The sequence below is a fragment of the Pseudorasbora parva genome, chromosome 15, assembly GCF_024679245.1.
Source record: "Pseudorasbora parva isolate DD20220531a chromosome 15, ASM2467924v1, whole genome shotgun sequence".
NCBI lineage: Eukaryota > Metazoa > Chordata > Actinopteri > Cypriniformes > Gobionidae > Pseudorasbora > Pseudorasbora parva.
In genome coordinates this window covers 41,839,541-41,864,866 of record NC_090186.1, presented here as the reverse complement: position 1 = coordinate 41,864,866, position 25,326 = coordinate 41,839,541, and the positions used below count along the sequence as shown (strand labels likewise).

The 25,326-nt window shown below is 38.0% G+C and overlaps 3 protein-coding genes across 16 annotated transcripts in view; all 3 read left to right on the top strand.

Annotated features, from left to right (window-relative positions):
* The window catches only part of filip1b (filamin A interacting protein 1b), a 32,129-nt gene extending 22,760 nt beyond the window's left edge, over window positions 1-9,369 (top strand). For 2 of the 8 annotated variants that reach the window (XM_067418188.1, XM_067418193.1), the window contains 2 exons: window positions 296-3,074; window positions 4,702-5,727. In XM_067418188.1, coding sequence (XP_067274289.1) covers window positions 296-3,074; window positions 4,702-4,881 — 2,959 coding nt within the window. In that variant the 3' untranslated portion in view covers window positions 4,882-5,727. Of the gene's footprint in view, window positions 1-295; window positions 3,075-3,988; window positions 4,054-4,701; window positions 5,728-8,112; window positions 8,166-8,541 lie in introns of those variants that run through there. The other 6 variants (XM_067418186.1, XM_067418187.1, XM_067418189.1 and 3 more) reach the window with 5 other exon arrangements.
* Window positions 9,370-10,499: 1,130 nt separating this feature from the next.
* On the top strand, window positions 10,500-18,658 carry cox7a2b (cytochrome c oxidase subunit 7A2b). The gene is made up of 4 exons (XM_067418185.1): window positions 10,500-10,605; window positions 12,713-12,802; window positions 13,002-13,086; window positions 18,391-18,658. The coding sequence occupies exons 1-4, from the start codon at window positions 10,588-10,590 to the stop codon at window positions 18,447-18,449; spliced, it is 252 nt and encodes an 83-aa protein (XP_067274286.1). The 5' UTR covers window positions 10,500-10,587; the 3' UTR covers window positions 18,450-18,658.
* A 2,241-nt stretch (window positions 18,659-20,899) lies between these two features.
* The window catches only part of col12a1b (collagen, type XII, alpha 1b), an 83,592-nt gene continuing 79,165 nt past the window's right edge, over window positions 20,900-25,326 (top strand). For 4 of the 7 annotated variants that reach the window (XM_067418180.1, XM_067418179.1, XM_067418177.1 and 1 more), the window contains exons 1-2: window positions 22,163-22,960; window positions 25,004-25,120. In XM_067418180.1, coding sequence (XP_067274281.1) covers window positions 22,891-22,960; window positions 25,004-25,120 — 187 coding nt within the window. In that variant the 5' untranslated portion in view covers window positions 22,163-22,890. Of the gene's footprint in view, window positions 21,403-22,162; window positions 22,961-25,003; window positions 25,121-25,326 lie in introns of those variants that run through there. The other 3 variants (XM_067418178.1, XM_067418182.1, XM_067418183.1) reach the window with 3 other exon arrangements.

Here is a 25,326-nt window from a genome sequence, read left to right as displayed (position 1 = left end):
GATGGACCGTTGGCGAGGTTCAGACTTTATTAAGTTTATATGCGTAGGACGAAATCCAGTGGGCTCTGGAAAGTCGCGCACAGTTCACGTCACCAGACTAATTTTAACGGTACTTTAGGCCGCGATGGAAACACAGACAGCAGCAGGTCTGGGGGGAAAAGTTCCTGGGAAAAAAGTTCCTGCATGGGAAAAATTGTTCCGGGTAATTTTGGTGGAAATGGGGCAAGAGTGACTATAAAGCTAACCTTTATTTGAAATGAGAATTAATAAAGGAATCTCTTTTTGTTTCCACCAGACTCAAGAGGCTATTGGAGCAAGAGAAGGCGTACCAGGCTCGCAAGGACAAGGAGCACAGCAAACGTCTTGAGAAAGTTCAGGAAGAGCTGGTTAAGTTGAAATCATTTGCTCTGATGCTGGTGGATGAAAGGCAGCTTCACATCGAACAGATTGACCAGCAAAAACAGAAGTTCCAGGATCTCAGCAAGAAGCTACATGAAAGAGAGCAGCATTTGGAGATCATCAACAGCAAAGCTAAAGAAGACATCCAGAGAATCCAGAGGTTGGAGCTTGACCTAGAACACAAGACATCCAAATCTTTACAGGAACATGAGGAGATGACCGCCAAGCTGGCCAAACAGGACTCCGAAAGTCGACAGCTGCGTCTGAAGCTGGCCAGCCTGTCACGCAGGATTGAGGAGTTAGAGGAGACCAATTGTACACTGCAGAAGTCAGAGGAAGACCTTCAGGACCTGCGGGACAAAATAAGTAGAGGGGAGTGTGGGAATTCGAGTCTAATGGCTGAGTTGGAGAACCTCCGGAAGAGAGTTCTGGAAATGGAAGGCAAGGATGAGGAGATCACAAAAACAGAAGCACAGTGCAAGGAACTAAAGAGGAGGCTTCAGGATGAGGAAAATGACAGTCGTGAGTTGAAACTAGAGGTTGAAAAACTGCAGAAGAGGATGGGGGACCTAGAGAAACTGGAGGGAGCTTTCAATGTGAGCAAATCCGAATGTGCTCAGCTCCACACCAACCTGGAGAAGGAACGAACTTTGACAAAGAGCTTGGCGTGTGAGCTAGAAACTGTTAAAAACCATATCAAAGAAATTGAGTGCTCAGAATCTAGGCTGGAAAAGGCTGAAATTGGTTTAAAGGACGACTTGACCAAACTAAAGTCATTTACAGTGATCCTCATGGACGAGAGGAAGAACATGGCAGAGCGAATCAAGCAGGAAGAGCAGAAAAGTGAAGAAATGAACAAACTGTTTAAAGCTGAGCAATGCAAAGTAATGGAGGTCACGGAAAAGCTGATAGAGGAAAGTAAGAAGCTTCTTAAACTGAAGTCTGAAATGGAGATGAAAGTGTCCGCTCTTACCAAGGAAAAAGACGATCTGAAGTCTAAACTTGCAAGTGAAGAAGAGAAACGAAAGGATCTCAGTGAAAAGGTATGTCAGATGCAAAGTAAAATGGATGAGCGAGAGGAAGCTGAGTGGGAATCTACAAGAAACAGAGCTATTGTGGACAAAGTTGGATATCCTGATGAGGACAACAAGGTTAAGGAGCTCACGATGGAGATTGAGAGACTCAGGAACCGTCTTAAACAGCTTGAGGTTGTGGAGGGCGATTTGTTGAAGACAGAGGATGAGTATGACATGCTTGAGAAGAAGTTCAGAACCGAACAAGACAAAGCCAATGCTCTTTCCCAGCTCCTGGAGGAAATGAAGATGCAGATCACCAAGAACAAAGCCATAGAAAAAGGAGAGTTGGTAAGCCAGGAAGCTGAGCTAAGACTACGCTGCAAAATTGAGGAGGCCAAAACGAGAGATCTTCAGGCTGATGTTCAAGCTCTGAAGGAGAAGATTCATGAGCTCATGAACAAGGAGGATCAGCTATCTCAGATTCAAGTAGACTACACAGTTCTCCAGCAGAGGTTCATTGAAGAGGAGGATAAAAAGAAAAACATGAGTCAAGAAGTTGTCAAATTAACCAAAGAGTTGGAAGCTACAAAGCGTTACAGTCGTGCCCTTAGACCCAGCATGAACGGAAGGAGGATTGTGGATGTTCCTCTTACTTCCACTGCAGTGCAGACTGAGGCAGACATGAACGAACACATCGAAGATGAGACTCCAGCTGTGTTTATCCAAAAGTCTGTTCTAGAGGAAAATCACATCATGAGTAATCTGAGGCAGAAAGGTCTCAAGAAACCGACTGTGTTGGACCGTTACCCACCGGCAGCTGCGGAGTTGGGAATGAGGAAGTCTTGGAACCCTTGGATGAAGAAGAAAGAAGCGATTACTATCACTCAGGATGTCCCATCAACCCAGCAGGTCAATGGAACAACATCACGGTCATCACCAGAACTAACCCTGTCTCGGAAATCCGGTCAACCCCTCCATATTAAGGTGACTCCTGACCATCAGAGCAGCACTGCCACATTGGAGATCACCAGTCCACGTGCTGAGGACTTTTTCTCAAGTACCACCATCATCCCAACTCTTGGGCTCCAGAAACCACGCATAACAATAGTTCCTACTTCTATGTTGCCCAAGTCTAAGGCCAACGAAGGGGCAGGTGAAAGAACAAAGTCTCCAGTCACTATAACAGCCATCTCCAGAGCCAAATCTCCAGAGAAAGGTAAAGGCTCCTTCTCGGATCATCCTACTTCTCCTCTGTCCATCATAACCGTTAGCGCAACTCCAGTCTCTCAGGCATCCATCTCCCCAGAACCCCATGAGATGACCATGGGCAGAGCCGTTTTCAAGTTGACCCCTGAAAAGCAGACGGTTCCAACGCCCATCCGGAAATACAACTCCAATATTATAACCACGGAGGACAACAAGATCCATATTCACCTGGGATCACCTGGGTTTAAGAAACCTCAGGATGACAGAAGTGGCACAGTAACGGTTTGGCCTAATGGTGTGAGTTCAGACAGCAAGGAGATGTCAATGGGGACAGTTTTGCGCTCTCCCAGACAGACGTCCTCTAGTGTCGGGAACATGGTCCAAGGCAAGGTCACCAGCAGCATCACAATAACCCCCATCACCTCGGCCCCAGCCAGGTCTACTCAATCTGTGGTGAGTACCAGATTAATTACGATGTCACTCTGTTTGGATTTTAGAAGATCTGGTGAGTGTGCATATATGCAGGGCCTAAAATAAACACTCACCAAGCGGCAAAGTAAGTAAAAATCGAGTAAAAATCGGCTTTGGCTAGTGTATAAAATGGTGTCACTCATCGATAGTGTGCCGATAACATCTTTATGAATTCTAACAATGCATAAATGGGAAAAAAAACATGAATGATGCTCGGGACAGTTAGAGGGCCACTGCTTCATCACCAAGAAAGTTCAAGCCATGACAATATAAATATTCAAGTTCAAGAATACGTGAAAGGGAGCTCATTTTGTTCAGACAGCGTGCGAATACTAAACTAAGCGCTCGTTCACGTCTTCTTGCACTTGAGCCGACAAATTCACAAAAAAATAAAAAATACTGAGCAGCTTAGTAGTTAAGTCTATATATATATATATATATGTCTAGATATGTATGTCTACTAAGATACTAAGTGAATGTAAACAGTTGAGAAAGTAAGCCTTTACAGTATCAGTTTATTAGATCCATGCATTCCCTCTTAAAGTGACAGCAGCCTAATATTCCTGCTGCTGTCTGTATTTTAAATGTTAATTAATTAATAAGGGTTTTTAATTAATACAGTGAAGACTGTGCAGTTATTTTACATTTGCTTATTACATTTCTGTACCTGAAAACTACTCTTAGAAAAAAAATTACTGGAACATTTTGTGGAAATTACTGTTTATTTAATTTGTATCTTTGTTATATTGTTTTTTTAAATGTTTCTTAAGTTGGCTGTTTGTTTTAGGCCCTGCATACAGTATCATCAATGACAAGAATAGTCATTTAACAATTAATATCTGTGATTTTTGTGTCCCTAAAAACAAAATGATCATATTCAATCTTCTATATTTCAGTTGCTTCTGAAATGTTTCAAAATGATATCAGGGGGAGTCTGCTCCCTAGATAGCTCTCTTTCAAGGTATAGATAAATCAAAACCATTCTCATTATCCATTATTGCTAACCAACACTGGAATGTACTGACATGTTTTTCACCAAAAAAAAAAAAAAGCTTGTCAAGAAAATCCTTTAAATAGTGGCACCAACTGACCTTTCCCCTCATGCTTAACCTGTTATAAAACTGAATGTGTGATCAGAACTAGGCTAACCTTCATATCCTTGCCTAGGAAGACCTACTAAATCAAGCACCAATTGTAATGATGGTGTTAGGATATTGTAATGCAATAGTTAGCATAATATGATATTGCATTTTCATTTGCAAATATTAAACATTACATGAAAAAAAAAAGTACTTAGGCTTAATAATAGTCTAGGATACATTCCTATCATTGTTTATGACCACCCTGTTTATTTTATTTTTTATTTTATTTACTATATGTTTATTTTAACTATATAGACTTATTTTATTTTTATTTAATTCATTTTAATTTAGTTTTTTTTAATGACAATTTAAGACCCCTTCACAAACAGGTTTCATTTTTTAGAAACAGAAAGTTAACCTGCATAAATACCAAATGCACTTTTTTAATCATGACAAACACATGGTTGATAAAAAATTAAGAAAAAAAAAAATCTCTAAAATGTGATCTCTTTTTCTTTTTTTTTTAGCATGGACCGGATGTGCAGTCATCTCGCTCCACAGCAACACGAATCCCCATGTCAAAAGGTATGAAAACAGGGAAAGCGGTCTTGTCCACGACGTCACGCTCTGAAAGCCAGTCTATGAAAATTGAACTGAGGAAATCGTCAGTTTGCAGCTCTGCAGCCGGAGGGGGAGGAAAGAGCTGAGATTGGCTCATGTTAATGCGGCACTGGAAATTAATCTAAGCACTACAGAACTGAATGAAATCTGAACAAATAGGATGCAATGTAAAACAGAGCAATCAATGGCACTGAGGCCTCCATTTCAAGATTAAGAAACATTATTGTAATATTGTAAATATTGTATGTCAAATCAGCCTTTATGTACAGACATCTATGGTTGGACATCACACAAATGGAAAAGTGACTGATCTCTGCACGTGTGGTTTGTGCTAAAGCACATTTTGACTAACTCACCTTGTTTTTATTTTTCTCTTTTAATATTTATTTTTCCATTTACCATTACACTAATGCTTTATTTTGTAAAAATAAAACGGCTTGTGGAGGTTTCCAGGGGGGTTGAAATGTATTAAATGTCACTGAATTCATTTTGTGATTCCACTAAATAAATTTTCTTTCCAGAACACAGAAACATTCTTTTTTATTTTATAGTTTAGGCTTTTTAGCTGTTTTTATTGTTTATTTATATATTGATATTTGCAAGAGAGAAGATGGGAGAAAATATGATTAATTTCTATCATACTGTATATTTATTGTGAGGGGTATTGGACCAAGGTCAGGAAACCTCCATAATGTTTGAATAACATTTGAAACCATATTGATGTTAGTAAAGCATGTTCAGCAGATACTCATTGAGCCGTTTTTGAGAACAAATGTTCTGACAGTGAACATTTTATTGTTCCTAAAATGATATCAGTCTTTTGTTTCCATTAAGCAAAACATTATGAATTAATTTTTGGATTAATAATACACATACATTTTTGTAAGGAACATTTAAAGGAATAGTTCATCCCAAAATGAAAATTCTGTCATTAATTACACACCCTCATGTTGTTTCAAACCTTTAAGACTTTCATTCATATTGAGAACACAAATTAAGATCAGAGTTATGTTTAAAAATGGCTCTTCCAAGCTTTATAATGGGAGTGAATGTTACCTGAGATTTTGAAGCCCAAAAAAAGTACATCCATCCATCATAAAAGTAATCCATATGGCTTAATTATTTTTTTAAAATAATTAAGGCTTAAACATCTAAAAAAAAAAAAAAAAGCACATTTAAGGGGCTCCTCTTCTGGAGAACGTTTTCTATCTCAGTGTGCACTGGTCTGATTAGCTTAAAATTACAGGAGGTATATAGTAACAAACATAATTTGGTTAAAGGTGCCCTAGAATGAAAAATGTAATTAACCTTGTCATAGTGAAATAATAAGAGTTCAGTACATGGACATCACATACTGTGAGTCTCAAACACCATTGCCTCCTACTTCTTATGTAAATCTCGTAAATCCAAAACTCCACCGAAAAAAAAAGTGCTTCTCAACATAACGCCAAACCCTGGCGTAAGCAATGGGGATCATTTATATGCACGCCCCCAACATTTGCATCTGTCCAAACGTGCATTGTCAGGAAATGGAGCAAATCATCAGGTACAAGCTGCTCGCATGGACACACTTCATGTTCCAGGCTGTTCAGGAGACCTGAGGACTTTACATACCCTTCCCACAGATAAAAAATGTCAACAGTCATGGTTGATGTTTATAATCCGATACCACAACAATTTAATTCAAGATCGTTTGTTTGTTCGGCCCATTTCAAGCAAGCTTCGCTAAGCGTCTTAAACTGAAGAAAGTGGCAATTACAACTGTATTTTATCCACTTATTGCCTGTTTAAACAATTTCAGATTAAATTGAAAGTTTCTTAGAGAGACCGCATTGTCTACATAACGCAAGATGCTAGTATAGTAACAATAGGAAACATCAAGTACCATACAAAACTAAATAGTGTGTCTTATGACAAAGGGTAAAATTATTTTGTATTACAAAATACAACCGTAAATACTTTGCTTACAGATCATTCACTCGATCCTTCTAGCAAACGTCACCTTTTCCACCATATAAGTTAAAATTATATTTAAAAAAAAAAGTTATATATTTATATTTTTGAGAACTGAAGTATGGTGTTTCCTATGATGTTTTTGCCTATTTGTATTTCAGATTAGGCTACATACGTTAGCCTAAAGCCTACATTGTGACTAACGTTATATAAACATGCAATATTGTTGACAAAAAAAGACAAATCCAAAATGTAGGCTGAAGGGCACACTTTAAGCAGAATATCTCAAATGGAGATTGCTGAAATGCAGCTTGTTTATTGGTGTTTTCAGATCGTCCGTGCGCGAGAGAGAGCTTGTGTGCATATGGTTGCCAGACCATCCCTTCAGACCCATTTGAATAAATCTTGCATACAGCACGATACAGACACACTTCTTTTTTCCACAATTTTCTGGAATTTAGTGGAAACTGCCCAAACTGTCTACATGTTCCTAGAGCACACAGGGCCTGAGTTACACACTTTCAAAAATAAATTTATATAAAAAATAAAATTGTAAAAAATTCAAAAAGCGGCTACTTTTGGTTTGGGAGGGGGGGGGGGGATTACAGCTGTTTATCACTTTTAGCAGTGTTTTATGTAACTTTAAAGGGTTTCCTGTAAAATGACACCAAAATTTTGAACTTAGACCACTGTATGTGTGTATGGGAGGCTTTTCAACTTGGGTAGGCCAAATCCAGGCGGAAATCCCAAAAAATGGTCCCGGAGTTTAAGCGGTTAAACAAACTGAGGGAGGAGTCTAAATTATTTTCTTTCTTTTTTTCCATTAATAAACAACATTAATTTACGGTATTGAACCCAGAACTTTCCTATAATGAAGATTTGTTACTCGATTTGAAGAGGGGAAGTCTTGTGCCATTCACTTGAATGAAACATTTGTAATTTCTCTAGATATTGCTATATGGTTTTCTTCTGGTGAATTCGCAGTGCGATCAAGAGTTGAGTGTTTTATCCAGGCCATCTGGAAGCCAGAGGACATTGTTATGAGAAATCAGAAACAACAGCTGGAGATCTGGAGTCCCGTTTAACATCCTGATTGTGTCCTTCTGCCGGATACAAACTCGATTACACAGATAAAGACATTAAAACAAATTTAAGACTCTTAATTTATCTGCTTGGCATTAAAGAAACTGTTTGCCCGAGAATGAAATGATGTCATCATTCACTCACCCTCATGTTGTATGACTTTCTTTCCTTCATGATGTTTTGCAGAAGGCACAGAATGATCTATTTCATATGAGGCCTGGTGCTGTCCAGCTCCAAAACAGCCCTCAAATCTCATTCAAATGTGCTTTCGATTCATTTAGACGATGTCATGCACAGAAGAATGAAAGTCAAAGGGGTTTGGAACAACATGAGGGTGAGTAGCCTAAACGATGACAAACTTTTTATTTTTAGTGTTTGCTGTTTTGTGTGTCACTATCGAGGGCTTTTTAAAATCAATTAATTCCATTTTCACCGCAGACAGTGTTCATTTTCTAATCCATCCATGCGTAATAACAGGCTTTGGCAGCTCACTGATGACATCGCTCATGAGATAGATTCAATGGCGCGCTATACGATTCCCAGAAAACGATTGTAAAATTGCTCTGATATTTTCCCCATCCATGAACTTGGCTGCTCAAAAGCGCTTAACATGAATGTGAAACTGAGTCTTTCCATGCAGTAAGTCGTGGGTTTCAGATGAGTGCAGTTTTTTCTCTCAGTAAGCTCACTTTCCCTGTTTTCATCCACAGAGAATCTTGTGCTCCATGTGACTCGAGAGCCGCACTGAGCAACCCAGTTTCAGATGCTTTCCATAGACAGAAGGGTCTCAAACCTGCCCTGCATCCAAATGCACCAATAAACCAGGGGGCAAATCTGTCAAACCCAGTTCAAGACCAAGGATCTGTAGTGTAGCAGTGTAGGCTACATGCATACTAGACCAGGGGGTTTCAAACTGTGGTCCTCCAGAAGGTTCTATAAGGGGTCCCCAGAAAATTTCAGAAAATAAAAAAGATAGCGAAAGCAAAAAACAAAACATTTAAAATCTACCAAACATTCTAACTAAAGGATAAAGTCTACCGAAAAATATATCTGTTTATGTTTTAAATGTTTCTCCTTTCTTGCCGTATACAAACTTCCCAGAAATGAAACGTTCTAGTGAGTTTTTCTCTCTATAGTCCCATTTGTCTTGCTCACAGTATTCTTAATGTAGTACGTACGCCGCTTACATACAATTAATGTGAAAGTTGCAGAATTTTTTATTGAAAATGTTCTTCAGGTTTATACATCCAAAGTTAAGCATAGCCAAATTAAGTTTGGAAACAATATGTTGTATTTATATTGTCACACTTACTATTTATCAGTTTAAATTATTTTTTTCATACATAAAAATATACAGATGGATTTAAGAAAGGGGTCCCCTCATAAAAGGTTCATCGTATTTGGGGGGTCCTTGGCATCATAAAGATTGAAAACCCCTGGACTACGACAGACTAGTAAAGTTAGAGTAAATGGTCATGCTTTTGAGAACAAAATGGTACAGAACATGAAATGTTGCAGCATGTGAAAAGAAGAGAACCCCCCCCCCCACACACACACACACACACACATATATATATATATATCGGTTCTGGGGGTCTGTCAACGTTTTTGTTGTTCACCAGCTATGATTCCAATTATATTGTTCTTCTCTGTGCCATTTTCATTGTGGTGTGAACTTTGCTATTCTTTTACATTTAGAATTTGTTTTTATAACTGCATTGCTGTAGTTATTGTCCTTGCTGTAAATTGGCATTAAAAAGAAAATTCTGTCATTAACTCACCCTCATGTCATTCCAAACCGGAAAAACTTTCGTTTATCCTCTGAACACAAATGAAGAATCTGAGAAATTCTGTCCCTCCATTACGTAAATGCTTCATTCTCATGTTACGCAGCACGTTTGAGCTTCTGCAAGAACCGATCTGCGTGTAACGAGATTTAATCAAAAAGATCATTTGTGTACCAAAGATGAATGAAAGTCTTATGGATTTGGAACGACATGAGGGTGAGTAGGCCTAATCAATGAAATAATGCTTTAGTAAGACAAGGAAAAACATTGAATCAACAAGAGTCAATTTTTTACTTAATGCATATTCCTGGTCTTATCTCAAATGATTCATAGGAAAAAGTGTTTTCATGATCTTTTCATTTAATTTTTTTCCTGGTGTCTTGGAAATGTGTTGCATTATGGAAGTAAATTGGTGTAAGCAAGTCCATATTAACTTTAAACACTGGTCTAATATAAAACAATATATTGTTTGCTTTAAAAAACGATTGGATAAAAGTGTCACTCCTGCTGTTTATTGATCATTTATCAATAATTGTCTGGTGGCATTGTTGTGTTAAATGAACGAGTAGCCTTTGTCAACAGATGGTAATTTGGGAAACGGTGAGTCTATGAATAAAGGTCAACGCACAGAACTGTGACCCACAAAATCCTTTCTGTCTGTCTGATCTGTCTGTCTGTGTGTCTCATATGAAATGTTGTTGTGTCCATTGTCCCTCAGGCTATGACACGCTGCTAATAACTAGCTGCTAATTTCCCTTCCCCTTAATGATTTTTATTTTTCCATCGTGTGTCAGTGAGGAACACATTTCTGGGAGTGTGACTTGAATGTATTCTGTTTGTATCAAACACGGATAAAATAATCGGAGCATTTGCTCTCCTGAACAGCAGGTGGAGACTTCTCTCTTTTTCTCGGGAAGCTTCAGTTTCTCTCTCTGTCCCGTGACTTCAGTTCAGTCATACACGCTGAAAATGTTTCGACACATTCTGGTAATTATTATTACATATTCTGTTTCAGTTTAAGCTTAATTTTGTATGGTGTTTATAAATCATTCATCATGCGTTAACTCTGTTATCACGTCAAAGGTTGCGGTAGTTTATGTAGGAGTCTGTTTGAGGCAGGAGAAAGTGAAACGCGGGAGTCATGAGCAGGTTGAAGTTTTGCACGTCCACGTCGGTCAATGAAAATATGAAGAAGATGATAATTTTTTATAATTCAAATAATCCAAATGACAGATTTTCTACTTGTTGAGATGGTGTCTGTGTTTATTTAAGAGCTGTTTGAGTGCACATATTTATATGGTTTTATATTTCCTCTTTCAGCTCAAATAAGTTACTGACATAAACAGTCGTTTTCTCACAGTATTTGGACTTTGGAGTATTTGTGTTCATAAAAATGATCTGAAAGTCATTCACCTGTTTGGACTTGGACTTCATACATCCGCTAAAAATCACTAAAACGCCAGCTGATTTAAACGTCAGTGAATAAAAAACAACAACTAAATAGCACTGCATTGAAATAAAGGAACATAAAATTACATTGAAAGGGAAATGAAGAATGGAGGAACAACAAATTGGACTGGCACCTCAACCAGTGAGAAAAATGTGATCATAATCCTTAAGAAACTAACGTTTAGTTTGTATTTTTCTTAATGAGTTTAAGAGTCTGTGAATACAAAACATTACAATCCAACACAAAGATATTAACAATAAGATCAGTAGTCACTCTGCATAATCACTATTAGGAAAAAATAAATAAATAAAAATAAATTATATATATATATATATATATATATATATATATATATATATATATATATATATATATATATATATATCATCTTTTAATGATAGGCTTAAATCATTTTATTTAAGGAGAAAGATAATTTAAGTTCTCACAGAGATTTAACCTGATTGCATTGGCACATTACTATTTGTAATGTTTTTGAAAGAAGTTTCTTCTGCTCATGAAGCCTGCATTTATTTGATCAAAAATACAGATTTTTTTTTAAATATTGTGATGTATTCCAATTTAAAATATTTGGTTTTCAATTTATTTTACTGTAAAATATCATTAATACAACGCTGAATTTTCAGGATCGTTACTCCAGTCTTCAGTATCATAATTATGATCCTTCAGAAATCATTCTAATATTCTGATTTATTATGAGTGTTGGAAAGAGTTCTGCTGCCTAATATATTTGATGAATAGAAGGTAAAAAAGAACTGCGTTTATTCAAAATAAAAACATATTTTCAAATAATATAAATCTCCTTTACTCTCAATTTTATCCTTGCTGAATAAAATTATTGATTTATTATAAATAAAAAAAAGACTGACCTCAAATTAATGACCACTGACCAGTAGTGTATATTGTTGTTACAAAAGAGTTTTATTTTTCTTTTGTTTATTTTTCTTTCTTTTTTTTCTTTCTTTTTTTCACTTTTTATTCATCAAAGTATTATAAAAAAGTATCACAGGTTATGAAAAAATATTAAGCAGCAGAACTGTTTCCAACTTTGAAAATGAATAATCATATTAGAATGATTTCTGAAGGATCATGTGACACTAAAGACTGGATACTGAAAATTCAGCTTTGCAAAATAGAAATAAATGATCATTTAAAGTATAATAAATTGAAAACCAATTATTTAAAATTGTAATAATATATCACAATATTTAAAAAAAAATCCGTATTTTTGATCAAATAAATGCAGGCTTGATGAGCAAAAGAAACTTCTATCAAAAACATTACAAATAGTAATCTGTCCAAACTTTTGTGTGTATGTGTGTGTGTGTGTGTGTATATATATATATATATATATATATATATATATATATATATATATATATATATATATATATATATATATATATATATATATATATATATATATATATATATATATATATATATATATATATATATAAAATGTACATTAAATTGCTGATGCTAATTGAGCACTTAATTGCTAAATTTTGCTAAAAACTGCTTATTTTCCACAATATTTAATTAATACACAAATACAGTTTCTGATGACATTTGTATGTGCATCACATTTGTCATTTTTAAGTTACTTAATATTTTTTCCTTAAGACTCTTCAGCAGGTTTCCAGACGGCAGATCTCCAGTACCGTCCGCAGGCAGCTCTCTAATAAGGTGCCAGAGAAGCAGAAGCTGTTTCAGGTGTGGTTGTCACTTTTTCTGACCCCTGACAGCTACGTTTTTAAATTAGACCAAAATGAGATATGCATTATACTAATTCATTTATAGGCTGTGTTCACTTAACAGCGCTCTGAACTTTTTGCTTTTGTTGTGCACGTGTTCGTCTTTTATCATGTTTTAAATGTGCTTATAAAAATTTTGATTTATGTTTCTTGTATAGGAGGCTAATGGGATGCCAGTTCATCTGAAGGGAGGAGTCAGTGACGCTGTTCTTTACCGTGCAACTATGGGTCTCACAGTGATGGGTACGTTTTAAGCGTATGGGCATTTCAAGGTCTTAACCAAGCGGCAACCGCCCGCGATCTCTCTTGAAGCCAATACGGAAGTAATGTAAGCTGCAATTCATCGACAGGCTCCAGAAGGGAGCAGAATCTCATTGAGCCCCATGTTAAATTGCCAACTTTACAGCAGAAAAAAACCTGCCTGGTACAAATCGTCGTTTTGCCCTATACGGCTAATTTCGACCTTCATGACAACTGTGAGGGGGGTGAGTTTTTTTATAACTCATTCGTTTACGTTATATAAAGCCTTAAAGTTCTGCATAATTAAGGGCGTGGTTACTTTGAGTGACAGATGGATAGCCATTTATCCGCCGTCTATATTCATTGCGTCACCTAAGCCCCGCCCACATCCCGCCTCTTTGCCCATTTTCTGTTATGCGGGAGTGACACGCGATGACACGCTCAGAAGATGGCGACGCCCAGCTCGCCCCTACTTTAAGCTTCAGAGCGGCTTATCGGAATCCTATGGGTGACGATACTACGTCCATATTTTTTTTACAGTCTATGGTCTTAACACATAATTGCTCAGTTTCACAGAAAAAAGTCTAGTCCCAGACTATAAGCTGTTCTAAACTGAAAGCATCTTGCACTGACATTATCTCAGGCCCCGTTCACACCTGTTGTTTTAATCCGTCTCTTTTGTCCACTTCTGTCCTGATTTCTTTGAGGGGGGTTCTATTGGTGGGTAAATGTATGTTTCTTTCAATCTAATGGGCAAACTAAGCTTAAACAGTTTACGTATGAATGTGGCCAGAGACAACAGGAAAACACACAGAGCATCAGCTTTAGTTTCTGCTCTGACAGTCACAAGACCAGCTGAACGCTGTGAGTGTGTGTTAGAAATCAGGAATGGATAGAGAACATTGTGCTCAGTACGTTTTTCATCTTCAAACCAAACTCAGGTCTTTAGCCGACACAGTTTATATCCCGTCTGGCTAACGCGCTTTCCATAATGTTTACGCATTAACTGTACATAGGACGTCTATGTCAACATTTGATGGCGGGCGTGTCTGAAGCTGGTGCTGACTCGATCGTCATAAGCCCCTTTCACACTGCGATTCCGGCAAATACACGGATAATGCGACCCGGCATTTGTTCCCGGGTTGCTAGATTTGGTCCATTCACACTGCCAGCGAAATACCGTAATATTACCCCTTTTCCACCAGAATGAACCGGGTGCTAGTTCGGAGCCAGTGCTAGTGTCAGTTCTAAGTTGGTTCGACTTGAGAGCCTTCTAAGAACCGTTTGCTTTTCCACATGCTAAGAGCCACAACAGAGCCAGGTCTTACGTCATACCAGAGTCCTGCACGGGTCCATCCCAGACCCGTTAATATTTGCACGTTACCCGATCCGTGCCCGCAATAAATCACACACACTAAAATCATTCCAATTAAAATGCTTTATTTTTTTTTATATTGCACTTCTCTCAACATCAACAGCATCATGAATGGGCTAAAGAAACAGGCTAAAGTGCCTTTATAGACTCGTTGTCAACAATTTTATATACTTCACTCATCAAATTTACTTTTACTTCATCCATTGCTAATCCTGCAACGCTCGCTCCATCTGGGCTACGAGTGGCATCAACAAAAGTCACAGTGGTGGTGACGTGATGGATCATATGGCATATCGTTGTTGCGTGTAAATTGGACATAGAAATTGTAATACAGTATGTTTGGGGGGGAAGAAGGACGACCGGATCGTTTTGATCGTTTTTCGAGAACCGGCGAACATTTAAAAGACTTAACCAAACAAAGCGAAAGTAACGCGGCCCCTCACGGACATCTGCCACGCACACACATAATAAAACAAACACAACTCAACGTAAAATCCAGGTCTGGTGATCTCTCGTCCTTATATGCCGCCGAGCTCCCTCGTGAGAGGATTTGAGACCGGTGTGGCTCACAGGTGACACTCATTCGCCATCACGCCCCGGTCTCGCTCGCTCCTCCGCCTCGCCACACCACAGAAAAATATTGCACATATTTTTCATCCGCGCTTCTACCCGCTCGCACGGAATTAATTATCCGCCCGCACCCCGCCCGTGTATTTTATAATTTATGTCACAATCCACCTGTTTAAGCCACTTTTATGCCCGCGGGTACCCGACCCGTTGCAGGACTCTACTGCTAGCGAGGCAGCGGGAAACACACACACACACACAATTTCCAGGCGTGTTCTATCTAATGCATTGACGCTGCGCAGACCAACCCACATATGATCCAAATACTGCGCGAGCGATTCAAAAGCATAAGGGGTCGTTGGCGCTCGCTGTACTTTGATGTCATACGCAATCAGTCTGCACAGCGTGCGCCGATGCATCTCGAACAAGCCTTCCCTCAGTGGCTCATGGCTTAATGATCCTACATCAGCATTAAAACGCCGCAAATCCAACGCATTTGTGTAGCTCTCCATGATTTGTATAGACGGAGATTACAATCCAGCAGCTGTTAGCTTGATTAGCTGCTATTGAAAAAATGGCGGTCACAGGTTTGTGTTCATCTTGTTGATCACGGTAACGCCGCCCCCAGCCGGTGACGCAAGCGGTTCTTACTTCTAGCCCAGCAATGTTTTGGTGTTACTTAAGAACCACTTTTCCTGGCTCAGAGCTGGTGCTTTGGCTGTGGAAACACAAAGAACCGATTTGAAACTAGGCTCTGGCTCCGATTTAGCACCAGCACTGCCTTGGTGGAAAAGGGGTATATGTGCACTTTTCACACACAACCCGTAACGGTCCCGGATCGAGTTGACACGTGACATCCTGATGTGACGTATAATGGCGAGCGATCTCAGCTTCAGCGCGGATAGTAAGGAGCTCCGTGGTCTCGACTTGTGTCCAGTTTGCGCTCATTTCTGCTTGTTTAATTTTAGTTTCTTTTGTATACGAACACTCTCTGCGTTTAAAACACCGACTAGCTCTTCTGGCACTGCAGGGTTGTATTATTGAAAAAACAAGCTCTAGGAGTCGCACGATAACTATGTACACGTTGTGGCATTAGTTTCGGCTTTTGTTCACACAGCGCTCGTCCCGGGTCGAATACCGCAATATTACTAGGTCCCCGACCCGGGTCGAATTCGGTAATCAATCCCGGGACGTGGTTGCTTTCACACAGAAGGCGACCCGGCAATGTTCCGGGAATATTGCGGGTCCGACGTGCAGTGTGAAAGGGGCTATAGTGAAAACAGCCAATCATATTACTTTTCCGGTGTTGCAAAAACGCAATTGGCTAGTGTCAACACTAGGGTATTTGCATAGCTGATCTGATTGGCTGACGGCAATCTTTTTAAAACGTTTCAACTTCTGCCGCGAGCAACGCCAGTGACGTGGCGCAACAGAACCCACAATTCAGTTCAGCAACGCATGATGTCAACCATTCAAAGTAAATGAGAAGCGTTAATCCTGACCCTGTGTGAATGCACCACAAGTCAGTAGGCGGAGAGTCTATTACGGCTGTTCAAACACATTCGACCACATGAGCATCTACGCTACAAAAGCAATCTGATCCAATTCGTTTTCCTCTGGAAGTGGTTCAAAGTGGACAAGCTGAACATTTTAGCCCCCATTTGCACCTGTATTTAGTGTCGTCCACTTGTGATCCGATCGACCAAAACACTTCCAAATACCAGTGTAAACAGGACCTCAAAATATGTCAGTGCTGTTGTTTTTTCTCAAGATGCACATCTGTAATATTTTTTTATAAAAGTCCTAATTAACTAAGGCCTAATCCTGGTTTAATCTAAAGGCACAGGGATACACTGCGATTTCTGTACGATTTCAGCAAGGTTACCAACTCACACTGTACGAGTAGATCGCATGTGATGTTAAGCCAGAGCTCAGGATTTATGTGCTCACACTGTACGGTCCGATCATCGAGTGCCACTTGACTGCTCACACTGTTAACTGGGAAATATGGGCGATAAACCCCTCGTGCCAGGTTGTGCCGATAGAGCATATGATATGGTTTACTGTAGAGAGAGAGCCTATGGTCAAATGCTTCAGCTATCGATATCAGGAGGATTTAACATTTCCAATTTATGTAATAAAATAATAATAATTATTATCATTAGGGTAGGCCTACTTTAATTATTAAATTTATATTCTATTTCATTTACCCGCAACAATTTCATAATGCATCAATGCATAACCGACACGCTGCATATTAAAAGATTAGATTAGCTTACTCCTCATTAAAAATAAGTTATTTTAAAACATTTAGACTGATCGTATAATGAATTATAGGTCTATAATTAAAATGATTAACTTTAATAGGTCTTTAATATGTCAGAAGAACACTGCAATAATGTCAGTGTCAATGAAAAGTAAGAACAGCATTATTTCCAAAACAACTTGTTTAACACGAAATAGACCTACTTCTCCTCTCATTTTTTCACTATAGGCGATATGGGCCACAACAGAAATATTAGGAAAATATATAAGACAGTTATATGTTTTCTGAATATATATGGTGACGTAGTTTAACTCTTGTCTCTGAGAATATGCGCCGTTCAATTTTTTTTCCACTGTAGTGAATAATTGACTGGGTTTGAGACTTCACCGACATAACTCTTGCGCAAAATTGGCACATTGCATCCACTGACTCGCCTTTCTGATTTAAAACAGAAAAATAATTTCCCATATTTTCTGTATCCCAAATTGTCAAATGATGGACAACGGTTCACATTTCCTGTGATAGTAAAATAAAGTAAACATTAAATGAGTAAATAAAGTGAAATTTGAAACAAGTAAATGAATGTTCAAGTAGCTGAATTAATAAAAGAGGTGCTGGATAGGCTACATGGTGGTTTGGCAGACTTAGATTATCCACGTTACTACACGAACTAGAGGTAAGCAACCGTTGTGCGATAACCTCACGAGGGGGGACCAGAATTTCTGATTTGCCAGTAATTAATCCGATTGCCAGTCGGGAGAAGTTTCTCGCTTCTCGTTTCCCCCTGTACACTGCACGAACACCTCACGACAAAGCTGAAAATCGGCCCGACCCCAAAAAAAGAGTTGCACTTGAAATTGGACGGAAAACGCAACATATGTCCAGCTTAAGCCCTGTCTGTGATGGCCTGTGTGTGGATTCTGGGTGATTGCTTAGCCCAAGTTTGAAGTGCCCACTCCTAATGTCTGTTTAGTGTCCAATTCAAATTTTTCCAAACCGCAGGACTTGCCATGATGCTTGACATGTCTTAGCAAGCGTGGATATGTATTTGAGTTAATAATCATCATAGGAAACTAATCATTCATATGTCTCTTTTCAGGAACGGCATGCGTCATATATGAGCTACTAAAGGCAGCTGTGCCTCAGAAGAAGGACTGATGTCAACTCCTGCCCTCATTTCTGTTGAAATGTGACGTTATGAGCATTCCACACAATATATTTATTTCATTTGGAAGGTAAAATGGACCAAAGGGATCTCAATAAAACAATCTGTGCCTTTTATAAATAAACAGACAATTGTTTTACTTTACTAAGTGACAGTTTAAACACCCCACAATTAAAAGAAAAAAACTCTTTTGGACTATTGAGACATTCATTTTCTTTATGCAAAATGACATTTATTTTCTCTTGATATTTGGGGTGTAATTTGATCTACTTTAGATGTTTCCAAAATGTATTTGGTCTTTAAATCTAGTTGTCGATGAGTTTTAATTGGTTTGTCTTCTGATTTCGTGCCTCCTCCTTTTGAGGTGTATGTGATAATATTCTTCTCATAAAGAGCATGATGAAGAAAACAAACAATGAAACTTTTTTTCCTTCTGAAAGTTATGTAGCGTCTAAAGTTAGCGTTAACTGATGCAGTGTGTTTGTGGCTCAATGCAGCGTTCAGAGGCATGTTTTCAGTATGGTCTGTTTCTTGGATGTCTTCATCGGTTCTCAGGAAACAAACAGTGATGTGCGCTTCCTTTTTGTTCTTCAAATTAAAGTGTTTTCAAAGATTATAAAATAGTTTCCAAATGCGTGCGTAATGTGTGTACATCAAAGTAATGTCTTCCCTGCTGGAAGTTCAAATTTACAGGAACGATTGATCATTTGAGCGCCGTATAGCAGCCCTCGGCATTGGTGGTCTATACAGTTGAGCTCATTTGTAAATGCATCACATGTATTATGAACAATGTGCTCATTGTCTCCCATACAAATTCTCTCAGCTCATTGCAGAGATTAGAAGGCATGCTAATTATAAAACTATAAAGCACAGATCATTAATTCTGTGAGCGATCTATATGGAGCAGTAGAAGTTCAGGCTTTCCCTTGATCAATAGATTCATTATTCATTTCTCTCTAACTATGACAGTAATGAGATAATGATCAAATTAAAAACAGTCCTGAACTCAGCTGAAACGACTAATAGACTTAATGATCATAAACCAAACTCTACCCTGACTCCCAGTTGGCCCCCATGTGTTTATAAACGTTTATTTTTCAGATGGGTAACAGAAAACTGATCATGTATGGCTTAATAATGAGATCAAGGGTGTAGATTTGATTCATAAGATGTGTTGGACAGCTCCATCCTCTCTGTGCGTTACTTTATTTGACCACTAGGGGGCTACATATTCAAATAAATAGAAATCCATAATTGTACAACTGATTCATAGGCTCAAATTCACCGTCATAAGTACAGTTATGATGGTTCATGTCCAGAAAACACGTCATTTTAACTAAAACAAACAAACAAAAAACTATTTATGTTGTGTAATCTTTTACAGATTTTTTTTCCTTTAGATTTTGCTGGACACAATTACTTTAACGTTACTTTAAATCATGATATCTGTATTTTAGACCCGGTAGCTGGTTTTTACCTGGTCTAAGATGGTCCAGACTGGCTAAAACATGTCCCCAGTTTATAAGCTTGATTTTTTTTTTTTCAGTGGGGTTGATATATCACAGACAGAAAAACGTGTTTTAATATAATACAAATATAAACTGTATTTAATAAGTAACACTACAAAAGTTTATTGCTAACCAAAATCTTGCACAGCTAGCCAAAAGTAGTATCGATATTGTCGTTATGATTGCGATATTTTATTTACGTAACGAAATAGTATGTACAAATTCTTTGTGATGTTTTACAATTGTTGTTGGTTGGGTCAACTCTTGGGAGCACCTTAAAATATATATATTTTTGGCACGTAGCCTAGCCTGCGTGAGACAAATCTCTTCAGATTTCGCTTCGAAAATGACCGAGGTAAATTCATTCGAAAACACAACTTCTGGACACAACTACGTTACTTTAAATATTTATATATGTGTTTTGGGCGGTGGATGCTTTTTAAATTTATTTGTTTGATTTTAAACTGGCCTATTAAGCATTAGCTGGTCCAGTCTAGCTAAAAGGATGTTCCAAAACGCAGCTAGTTTATAAGCTTTTCCAGCAGTGTTATCACCGAGAGATAAAAATCCCATACTTAATTAGTAAAACTACAAAAGTTAACGAAAGTAGTGTCGTAGGCTCAAAAATGTTAACGTTACCACAGCAATGGAGTAACGTTAGCCTACGTTACTTTTCAGTTAGGACTGACGTTACAGCAAAAAAGGTAGCCTCAGTCTGACGATATTGTCATGATAACAATAGGCCTATTTTATATTAATTTATCGACATTATATGTAAAAACTCTTCGTGATGTTTTACAATAGTCGGTTGGGTCAACTAACGTTAGGTAACGTTACCGTTACATATTTTTTTGTTGCGGCTAGACGAATCTCCTCAGATTTCGCTCTGAAAATGTCCGAGGAATGTTCCTTTATAAGTCGTTTAATAGGCGAGTTATTTATTACACTTTTACTTTATCTCAAAATGTAGCCTATAGGGCATTAACTTTGCAACTGAGTTAAAAACAAAGGTAACGTATGAATTTGCAATTCCTATTGGATCTCGTCCGGAGTGCTGTAGTATTCCAATCATTCCCTCTGGAGCCCAAAACATCGATGAGTGACATGCTGCAGGAATGCCGAAAATATGCGCGACTTTCCAAAAGCGCATCCCAACACATCCATCCATCAGGGGCGTGACGTCAGAGCTCCGGGTTCGGGATCAGCCTCCTGTTAAGAAGCACATTCTAGTCTGAGATCCCGTGCATTTGAGAACAGCCTTCACGAGCTGTGGGTGATCAGACCCTCCTCTTCATTTTCATCTCCATCACTACAGCATCACGGAGAATCTGCTTTTCTGAAGAGACCTTAAAAATCCCTTTGCTTCCGGGCGAAATTTCCACTTTCATTCACCAATTTTGTGATGTATTGAGAGAGTTTGGAAACTTTGGGGAGTTTGGTAAGTGCTCATGCGGAGTTTATTAGTTCCTCTGTTTATGATAAACCTATTGATGGAGGGTGTTATTATTGCTCTTGAATTTGAGCCTTAGGCCTATTAGATAAATGTAAAGTGAAATGATGAATGTGTGCGCACACGGATCCATTTTCAGCTGCTCTGATCACTTTTTCCATAGACGTTTGTATGGTGATTTCATTTTTTCCACCACCCTGTTATTGTGCTCTTTTAAAGTTGATTGGGATATTATCTTTTGTACATGAAACATCTAGATCACGTGTAAGACTCACAGGGCTATTTTTTATTGGGCATTTTTATGTTTATCTACCTAAATCACGTTATGTGCTTAAAATAATACATTTAGAAGATTAAGTGAGGTTGGCAGATGTTCAGAAAGCATCCCGCTTTACACGTTTTTAAGACCATATGTTTGCGTTTTCATTCAGCTTTACTTAAATTCTTACACTATTACAACACCTATCCCAAGATAACATGTGCCTGCATGCTTTTGACTCACACACTTTGCATGTGCATTCACCTATTATTAATTTATTTATTTATTTTCTTAAATCCTTTTTTTTTTTAAGTTAAAAGGTTCCTTGTGACAAAGTTTATTTCTTAGTTACTTAGTTTAGTTACTTTTTATTACTTGAATTACCTTTTTGCCCTAGTTGATTTCAGGTGGTCCTGCCATGTGATGAATGCCTTTTCTAAAGTGCAAATGTAGTCGTAATTAATATGAGGGCATAATATATAAAAGCGCTGGATTTTTTTAGTTTTTTTATTGAGTCACAATGCAGGACAGTGCTTAAAATGTCAGGGTGATATTAATCAATAACTTGTACTTAATGTGCGAATATTTTGTGAGCTGTTTGTTCTTGCGTTAGTAATTATTTATAATAACGCGCAATGTAGGCATGTAACAGACATCAAGCACATTGCCAGAGTCAGCATAAATATATGGATGTGAAGTCTGAATCTGTCCAGGCACAACAGGGGGCGCAGGAACCCTGCAGAAAAGTTTTTCCACCCCTGATGTGTAGGATCCGAAATCAGGCACATTTCCAGACAATTGCATATAGTCAATGAACTCAGAGTTTCCTACGGTAAACGGATGAATCAGTGAGGTTTGCAATGACATACAGCATATGCAGTTTATAAACGTTTTACCGTTAAACTGCTGTAGAGAGTGTTTTTCTAAGACCCGCAGTGAGTTATTTTAATTAGTGACCTTGTTGTATAAACATTTCCCCAAAAGTTTTGGAGTATTAACCATGGAAAGAACTTTTTTTCCTCTGCTGACCAGAGAAACAGCTGGAATTTTGAATGAAGAAATAATTAAAATCAGATTTGAACGAGATCTCTTGCAGTTAGCTGTGCTGGAGTCACTATGCATACTCTTATTTTTGGACTGATTTATAACCAGTGTGTGTGTGTGTAATATGGTTGATTTTTCAGATTGATTGATGTTCTGCTGATACTGGGGTGAAGATGTCGGTCAGGCGGTTGGCAGCGACCGCTCTCTTAACACTCGCAGTACTGACATCAGTGGGAGCTCAAGGTAAAAAAGCCAACAAATCTATCCCCATTCACCCTGTTAAAGTTAAAATACTTTATTCCAACCGTTTAGATCATAGTCTATTATTTGTAATAAAAAAAATATATATAAATAATAACTGCAATAACATTTGTCTGTGTTTAAGTGTGTTCATTATTTTTCAATTTTCATTTCTCCTTAAAATTGAATAAAAGTAGAGAGAATTTTTTTTTTCCGTTTGTACTTGATTAGACACTAGGTTGAAGAGATTTACTCTCCTATAATATTTGTTTAAAATGATTTGTGGTTTTAATGCTAGTGGAAATAGAAATACACGACAGCACATGATATTTCATTAGATCTAACTGTTTTTTTCAGCATCTGATTCTCCAAGATTATCCACTGTAATATATTTAAATGGCAAATTATAGGATGGAACATGTAAGGCCAAATCCAGCAAACGTTTAGTATTGAATATGACTGGTTTTAAATATTTTCCATATGCAACTTAAGACCCATGATCATTTGCTGGATACCAGACATCTCAGGCAGACAGACTTTTTCCTTAAGTAAAACACTTTTTCATTTATTTGAGTATTTACTGTATATCTTTCAGTAACTGAGCTGAGCTTGGTAGGTATGAACAGTCTTACAGGCAGTAAAGCTGTGACTTAGCCATATCAAATCATTGAATAAACGACAGGGTGTTAAAACACACATTGCCAGAATTCAGTGGAAAGTATAGTGGAACATTTTACAGCTTTTATTGTACAAAAAAATCATCATGTGGAGGCCAAGTTTCCCTTCCCCACTTTCCGCACTCTTAGGGAACAAATAGACAAAATATGAGCTTTATTTTTTCTTCTTCTTATATGTAGGAAAAAGAAGGCAAGAAGTAACTGTGTTACTTCTCAATGCTCTTGTAAAAATAAGAAAAGCCTTTGTTAAAACATGTTCCACTGATATAAAAAACGACTGGGAAACAAACACCGTAACCAACGTTATCATTTTCTTATTCGACATGGTTATGATTAGATGCTCAGCATAGCAAAATAAATGATCTTCGAAGTTTGGTTGCACCAAAACTGGTTTGGGTTTGATGGACCCAAAAAAGAAAGGAAAATCTAGAATGGGTGATGAATCGGTGTGAGTTAGCGCTTGTGTTGGACCCATTTGGAGTCAGAAATGGAACCCATTGTGACATCTGGTCAGCCAGGTTGGTAAATCTTGATTTTGGCGAACCTGTTCCCGGTCAAGCTTAAGCCCTGGTCAAAATTTGACCAGAGCCGCAGCTTCACAAAATATTTTATTGTGATATTCCGACAAGCACACGACTTCTATGTTCCACACAGACACTGATTTTCAAAACACAATGCAACACAAAATACCATGAGAATATCACTTTAAAATATTTCTCTACAGTTCTCTACATGTGCGTCTTGTACATGAAGTCCTTTTAGTCCCACAAGTTGTTGCAGACAACTTTTCATGTACAAGTGCATGAGTCTTCTAGTTCATCTAGACTGGTGCAATGTTATGTCAGCTCTTTTTGTTTATATATTCACTTGTTTGTCACTATCCTGTATTTTCACATTAAAGGTTGTCGTTGTACTCCCATTTAAGTGGTTTGCAATGGAAAGTGCTCAAATTAATGCAGTTGCACACATTATTGTCAACGTCTTTCAAGTCCATTGTACAATCAACACTTCTTGTCTCTCTGTGACGTCAACTATTGAATCTAATTCAACACGGTGTGTCTGTGTTGGGTTAAATGCATGCAAGTCACGAGTTATGGCCCAATGTAATGTTTTGTCGAGGTCTTTGTGGAACGCGCTTTACGTGTCTATGCTTGAGTAGTCAATGGCCCTACGGTCAGACAGCTCAAACAGATGTCATTTTTACCCAAAATGGCCGTCGTCCACGTTTGTTTCATGTTTGCTTTGAGTCCTTCCCCAACAATGAACTTCACTGTTGGGATTTCGTCCATAAACCTGTGTGCTCCTCTCATAAATACAGCTTTTGGAATGGTTTCTTGGAAATAACTTGATTCACCTCCTCTTTCCACAGTAATGCCTCCATCAGACTTGAGGTTTAAGATCTTAAATGAAAACACAGTGCAAATGATATGGAAGCAACCGCTGTCAAGGACCGAGGGCTTCAGAGTACAAGTGACATCAGATTCAGGTTGGTGAAACAGTGAAAGCACCACATGTATTGGAATTATATGGGCAATATGAAACATTTACTAGGTTTTACGTCAGTGGTGTGTTTCAGACTGGAAATTGATATTCAACAAGGGAAAAGAAGTGACAGAGCTCATTTTTATCAATTGCAAATTGACTAGATTGTGAGTAAGCTGGCACTCCATACCAGAAAATGTGTAGTATGGA